The sequence below is a fragment of the Gekko japonicus genome, unplaced genomic scaffold (assembly GCF_001447785.1).
Source record: "Gekko japonicus isolate JY-2015 unplaced genomic scaffold, Gekko_japonicus_V1.1 scaffold4485, whole genome shotgun sequence".
Classification (NCBI taxonomy): Eukaryota; Metazoa; Chordata; class Lepidosauria; order Squamata; family Gekkonidae; genus Gekko; species Gekko japonicus.
Genome location: NW_015160360.1, coordinates 15142 through 22318, shown reverse-complemented (window position 1 = coordinate 22318; position 7177 = coordinate 15142). Strand labels below are relative to the sequence as shown.

At 47.8% G+C, this 7177-nt stretch overlaps 1 protein-coding gene across 1 annotated transcript; it reads right to left on the bottom strand.

Moving 5' to 3' along the window:
• Nucleotides 1-1449: 1449 nt before the first annotated feature.
• On the bottom strand, nucleotides 1450-6309 carry LOC107115759 (goannatyrotoxin-Vere1-like). Its single transcript, XM_015417528.1, has 3 exons — nucleotides 6122-6309; nucleotides 3975-4070; nucleotides 1450-1614 (listed from the first exon to the last, which is right to left on the bottom strand). The coding sequence occupies exons 1-3, from the start codon at nucleotides 6307-6309 to the stop codon at nucleotides 1590-1592; spliced, it is 309 nt and encodes a 102-aa protein (XP_015273014.1). The 3' UTR covers nucleotides 1450-1589.
• Nucleotides 6310-7177: the final 868 nt, after the last annotated feature.

The window sequence follows — 7177 nt, the reverse complement described above, 5'->3', positions numbered from 1 at the left end:
GAACTGCTGGAAAGTTCATGGAATGTTCATGCTGGCTGTCTTGTCACAAACTTCAGTTCTCAATTCGTCACGAATTTTAGTTCAGTAGCCAGTACGTGTCCATCTCTAATTTTGCTGGCCCCAACCTGTTTTAACAGCCAGCCTTGGTGGGAAAGCAGGACATAAATATAATTAATCAACTGGTAAAAGTTGTGGGCATCCCAATGGGATCTTCCAGTAGAATCTGTTTCACACCATTTTGGGATAAGGTCGTCTCTGTCGCTTCTCTTCCTTTCCAAGCGCAACTGCCTACATTTTCCTCATGTTGATACCAGATAAGTGCATTGCATTGGCTACTGAAGCAGATCTTCAAAGTGGTGAGTCAAATTTTTACTCTTGATGATGTGAAAGGCTTTAGGTAGTGGATACATTCAGGGGCACTCTGGCCATTGAACCTACAGGGTAAGTTCCTGGTGGGCCCTATCTGGGAGGGCTTCTAGTAGCCATGAGCAAGCTAAGCCAAGCCCTAGTAGTTCTGCAGGGGCCACGCAGCTCACACTAGGTAGCAGTGCCAGTGATAAGTATCGGTTCATCTATCAGGCCCTCCTGCTCTGTACATGCTTATAGTGCAGAGCTTCCCCACTCATAACTGTGAATCCTTTTCTTCCTCTCATGTGACTGTGATGTCACATGACTTCTTATATGATCGCAGTTTAGTGGAGCTGCGTGCTCTAATCTGGTGGCCTAAAAAGGATACCTAGGTCTGAAAATCTGGGGGAGGTGTTTCAGTGGCAGAGCACCTAATTTGCATGCCCAAGGTCCCAGGTTCAATCCCTTGCAACTCCAGTTAAAGGGTCAAGTAGCAGATGGTATGGAAGACCTCTGCTTGAGTTCCTGGACAGTGTCTTCCAATCAGAGTAGACAAGACTGACCTTGATAAACCAATGGTCTGACTCAGTATAAGGAAGCTTCATGTGAAAGCTTGAGGACCGCTTCTGTGGATCATGTTGGGTCCTAGCTATGTACTGACAGAAAGTGCCATTTTAGGTGTTCAACATAAGGAAGCAAAAAAGGAACATTTGACATAGGCATTTCCATTAAACTTGCTCTTTATTGTAGATGTAGAGGAAATTCATTTGAAATAATGCATATACACACACTCTCTCTCCTTTTCTCTCTCTCAATCATGCACGCACACATACACACAGATATAAATGACGTATAAAATAAAGATCAACCCAGGGCAGACATAGTGGGGTCTTGCACTAATAATCAACACAGACACCATTACAAGTACAAGATATGCCACCACCAAAGACACTCACACCCCATCTTGCCCCAGGCGCCATGATCTTCTGCAGCGCCCTCTGCTCGGCTTGCGGGAAAGAGGAGACGCAACCTCCTCATGAATGCTGTTGTCTGAAAATGCCCAAAGCGATTCTTTCCCAAGCCTCAGATCCTGGGGGGAGGGGGAACTGGAGGATAGGGAGAGGACAGGCCCTCTAAAGAAAGGGATCAGCTCATCAAGGCTTGATTGTTTTTCCAAAAAATGCAAACGACACAACAGAATTATAACCGACAAAGCTGTCGGATGGGGAGTGAGAAGGTCGTCACCACATATAGGAATCGTCAAATCTGCAAAATAAATAAATAAATAGAGACTCATGAAGTTACAGGGATGGCAGAAGTGAACGCTGCAGTTGCTCCAAATACCTGCTCGGAAGGCAAGACTATCCATTCCCACTGTTAGCTCATGGCATGCCACAAGGCTGGTAGCTTAAATAATGATTTGTTAATGATGCTGTATTTTATGCATACCTTTCATATGCACTGTTACCCCGTTTGTGCTTCTGGAATGCACTGGGCTTGGAATCTGAATAAATGCTGTCATGGTTGAATGGAGATTTGAACCCAGGTCCTCCAGATCCTACTCTAACACCCTAAGGCCCAGTAACTACACCATGCTGTGATGGCACTTCAATGTGATGTCACAGAGTTTCCTGTCACTGACACCCTGCATTGGTTCCTAGAACTATTCTTTGTGTACACATTGAAACAGAAGTGCCTCTGAATATGGGCAGAATATGGTTTCCCACACTGCTGTCTTACACTTTGGGGGCTACAGGGCATTATTTGCAGACCTTGGGATGTAGATTCCTACCAGGTTTTATGTCTTAAAACCACTTTTTAAAGGATTTCTTAGTAAAGGTAAAGGTTCCCTTGCTCGAAAGCCAGTCAAATCCAACTTCAAAGCCGTTTCTAAGCCGAAGAGCCAGCGCTGTCCGAAGATGTTTCCGTGGTCATGTGGCCGGCATGACTAAACACCAAGGTGCACGGAACGCTGTTACCTTCCCACTGAAGTGGTACCTATTTATCTACTTGCAATTTCTTGCTTTCGAACGGCTAGGTTGGCAGGAGCTGGAACTAGAGACGGGAGCTCATTCCGTCATGCGGCACACCCTTGGCATTTAGTCACCCCAACCCTAGAGTCGGATTCGACTGGCTTTCGAGCAAGGGAAACCTTTACCTTAAAGGATTTTTTACCCCATCCCAATTGGTTATCTAGAAAAATGTGTCTCTGAGCATGACTTCCACCTTCCAGTTCTGATTTCTGGATCAAGGCTCTGGCTCAGTGGCAGAGCATCTACTTGACATGCAGAAGGTTCCAGGTTCAGCACCCAACTTCTCCAGTTAAAATGGTCACAGGTGCTGAGAAAGGCATTTCTGTGCCTGGGAAGCCACTTCCAGTCGAATTATGCTAGATGGACTGATGGTTTGATTTGATTTAAGGCAAAGTTTGAGTCCAGGGGCACCTTTAAGACCAACAAAGTTTTATCCAAGGTATGAGCTTTCGTGTGCACACACACTTCCTCAGATATCACAGGAAGTGTGTGTGCACATGAAAGTTCATACCCTGAATAAAACTTCCTTGGTCTTAACGGTGCCACTGGACTCAAACTTTGTTCTAATGCTTAAGACCAACACGGCTACCTACCGGGATCTATCTTGACTTAAGGTAGTTTCATATGTTCATTCAGGGGTAGTTCTGTCTGTGTAATGCTTTCTGTGAAATAACAGATGGCTATAGCTCAGTACTAGAACCTCTCCTTCACAGGCGGAGGGTCCCAGGTTCAATCCCCAGCACATCCAGCTAAAAGCTGTCAGACAACAGGAGAAGGAAACCCTTCTCTATCGGAATCTTGTAGAGCTGCATCCAGTCAAACAAGTCAAGTAGTGGCTTAGATGGGCTGACTTGGTATAAGACATCTTCATGTATTTGCTTAGTGGTTCTTAGGGGAGGTCCCAAAGAAGAAAGAGAAACAAGTTCTGGGCAAGTTTGCTGATACTTAGAGCAGTGATTCACTGAATCACTGGATGAATATAGGATGAATATAGGATAAATATAGGATGAATATAGTCCCCAGGGGAGTGAGCTACACATTGTGAGGGCATTCAAACCTTGGGGGGGGGATGGGCTCAGTGATTCACCATAGGATGAATATAGTCCCCAGGGGAGTGAGCTACACATTGTGAGGGCATTCAAACCTTGGGGGGGGGATGGGCTCAAATGAGGGGCATCTGGGATTGTAGGCAACTCCTTTGGACAGCCAGCAGAGGTGGGTTGTTTTATACTGCTCACTCTGCCCTGATGATAAAATCCCAGATCTCTGATTTTTCTCCCAGGCCATTAGAAAGCAGATCACAGCAAACAGGAATCTAATATTCAGGGGGCTGGCTGATGACCATTGCGCCTCAGGATTTCATTGAATGGATGTCCAAGGTCTGTGTGTTGTATGAATAGATCATAAATATACTGATACAAAACTGCTTTGTTTGGAGTATTCCTCTTATGTCTTAAAAAAAAAAAGTTCCTTGAAGTACGTTCCTTGAAGTACGTTCCATGCAAATGTTGCTTTCTTGGCAGGTGGTAGCAGATTAAAGGTTAAGAAGCACAGCCCTGGGGAAATGGATGAGACACTCTCAGTGGGACTTACCGTGATCTGCCATTTTGGTCATTGTTGTTGCTGCTGCTGCTGTCTCCAAAAATGAGCTCTGACATCAAGGTCTCTGGGCTGGCTCTCTTGCCATACCTTACAGTGGAAGAGGAATGGGTTACAATCAGAGCCAACCTCTTTGGAGGGAATAAGAGACCACCCAGATATTTTTGTCTTCTGCTTCCATCCCCCACCTCTATATGGAGGGAACGCTTAATTATAGAACACTATATGAATCATTTTGCAGAACTAAGGGATACAACCTTGTTTTCTAGCTGTATGAATCATTCTGTATTGTTTGTTTCCCTGTTTATAATATCACAAATCCCCCCCCCCCAAAAAAACCCCTCTAAGGTCTCATTCAAACCAGGACTCATCATGATTTGTCTTTAGTAATCATCAGCTCTGGAGTGGTAAGGCTGTAAAATGTAATCACATAAGATCTCACACTGAGATGGGGGGGGGGGGGAGGCAGGGCAGACAGTATAAACTGCAGGCAATCCTGAACCTCAGTTAGCAAAGCCCTTTGCCCACCACCCATGGGTGAGCCCCCAGTGACATTTCCTCAGCCCCTGCCAGAACTCAATGGGGAAGGGAAAGGGGGGAAATGTCACTTCTGTTTGCAAAGCTGTGATGTCACTTCTGGTTGCATAACTGAAAGTGTGTCACTGTGCTGAAGGATGTTCAAGGATTCACCCAAAAGGCTATGGCACTTACCATAGAGTTTTGGGTGAACCCTAGAGAGCCCCACAATGTGATGATGTCATAGCTGGTTACCCAGCTGGAAGTGATGTTGTGGCATCATGGGAAGCTATTAGCGTAAGTCCCTCCTTCGTCAGTCTCCTGGAGGTTACCTCTCATTTAGGCAGTAGCCAAAAATGATTTCGGGAAGTAACAAAAGTCCACAAGCTGCATGAATAAATCCAGACAGACTTCAGTATGTTTTAAGCTTTCCGACTTAAAGGGGAAGGCAGCTGATCATCTGCAGACTAGCCGCATAAATGGACAATGTACAGGTGGGGATTTAGAGGAATTGTGCCTGAAACTCCTCCTTTCCCCCTTTGGATCAAATGTACTTCTCCATGGCCTACTAAGACCAGACCCCAGCTCACAACTAGGTCAGAGGAGAATAGGGAGTTAAAGAGCATGGGGGGGGGGTGAGGTATGAGCAGGAACCTAGAGAGGTGAATGTGCACTAATGTCCCCCAGATCTGGTTTTCAATTAGGTTTCCAGGAGACGGGACCTAATGGGCTGGTCCAGGCAGCCAACACTAATGGAGAAGGTGGCTAATCGGGCGTTTTATGGTCCTGTAAGAGGCTACAGTCTCTGCAAAGCTGAAGTGACATAATGCACAACTGTGTTGTATGCACAGGGGGGGGGGGATGGTGCTCAATAAAGGCCAGGATCATTTTGCATCTATTTCTAAAAAGAGACCATCTCAGACTAAAATAGGGGGAAGGTCTGGATTTTTCTACATGAGAAAGAACGTACTTAAAGCAAAGGTGAAGACTGATGTACTATAACATGGGGGACCCATAGCAGCTTCTTCCTGGATGGGCGATGCAAGCCAGCATGCCAGTGAAGGGGAAATGGGCTACAGTGTTAGTCTTGCCTCATCTGCCTTGAGTGCCCACATCCTAGGGTTGCCAGGTCGCACGGGCACCCATGGGGTGGGGGAGTAGAGTGGCCAGATCCAGGTTGAGATTTGGGGGTGGAGCCTGGGGGGGACTGGGACCTCAGTGGGGCACAATGCCACAGAGTCCCCCCTCCAAGGCATCCATTTTCTCCAGGGGGAACTGATCTCTGTAGTCTGGAGATGAGTTGTAATTCCAGAGGCTGGCATCCCTACCGCCTCCTGCCATTGCTGTCTTCATCTCTGGCTGGGAAATGTTAGCAAAGTGATCTGTGGATGTATGCTTGAGGTGGGTGAAAAAGGCATCTGCCTCCTTTAGTGTTCTGCAGAGTGGAAGGCTCAAACAGGCAGAAGTCAGGCAGAAGTCAGGAAGGAAACCGCCCACCCCCACTGAGCCTGATCTTCCGATAGGGCACCCAAAGATCAAGCATGTACAAAAGCCAAAACCAGCATGTGGCTGTGCACGCTCAGGGACTGCCGACCCGTAAGCCGCAACACAGCCCCACCACGCACCTCTGCCTCGTCACCAAGTTGATGTAATGCCGGAGAGCTGAGAAGTATTTGGCCATTTCTTCCGGGGAAGCGTCGTCTCCAGGACTCTCTGGCTTGGGAGGATAGGCATCGACTAAGGTTCCCAAGCAGAACAAGACGCACAGGGCCACAGCGATCACGAGGGGCCAGGGTTTCAGAGAGGCAACCATCTGGGAGGGAGGGCGGGGGAAAAGACCGTGGGAGAAGTCTGTCAAAAAGCTGGATGATCAGTCTCAGCCAAACCACCCATCTGCTTCACGCTGCAAAAGCACCACTTTAACCGTGTCGACATCAGAAACCTCTCGGCCTCACCGAAACTGGCTGTGGAACAACACCCTCGGGGGCGATATTATTCACATATTTAAATATTTATACCCTGCTTTTCTCCCTTACGGTGACCCAAAGGGGCTTACAGTGTCGTTCTCCTCTTCTCCATTTCACCCTGACGACAACAACCCTGTGAGGGAGATCGGGCCGAGAGTAAGAGGCCCAAGGTCGCTGCGTGAGCTTCCATGACAGAGTCGGGATTTGAACCTGGGTCTCCCAGATCCTAGTCCAACTGCTACATCACACTGCCTCTCCATTTGGGTGGGTAGCAGCCTGCCAATCTCCCAAAATTACCTCTTACTACACTGGATGTGTCAAATGCCTGGCTCAGCCCCGACAGGCATGTCCCCTAGGGTTGCCCCCCCCCCTGGCCAGTGGCAGGGGGTGGGGGGGGGGGGGGGAGTCCATATCCCAATTGGGAAACTCCTGGAAATTTGGGGATGGAAGAAGAAGAAGAGAAGAAGAGATTGGATTTATACCCCGCCCTTCACTACCCAAAGGTGTCTCAGAGCGGCTTACAAACTCCTTTCCCTTCCCCTCCCCACAACAGACACCCTGTGAAGGTAGGTGGGGCTGAGAGAGCTCTTGACAGAAACTGCTCTTTTTCAAGGACAGCTCTTATCAGAACTACGGCTTGCCCAAGGTCATCCAGCAGCTGCAAGTGGAGGAGTGGGGAATCAAACCCGGTTCTCCCAGATTAGAGTCCATGCA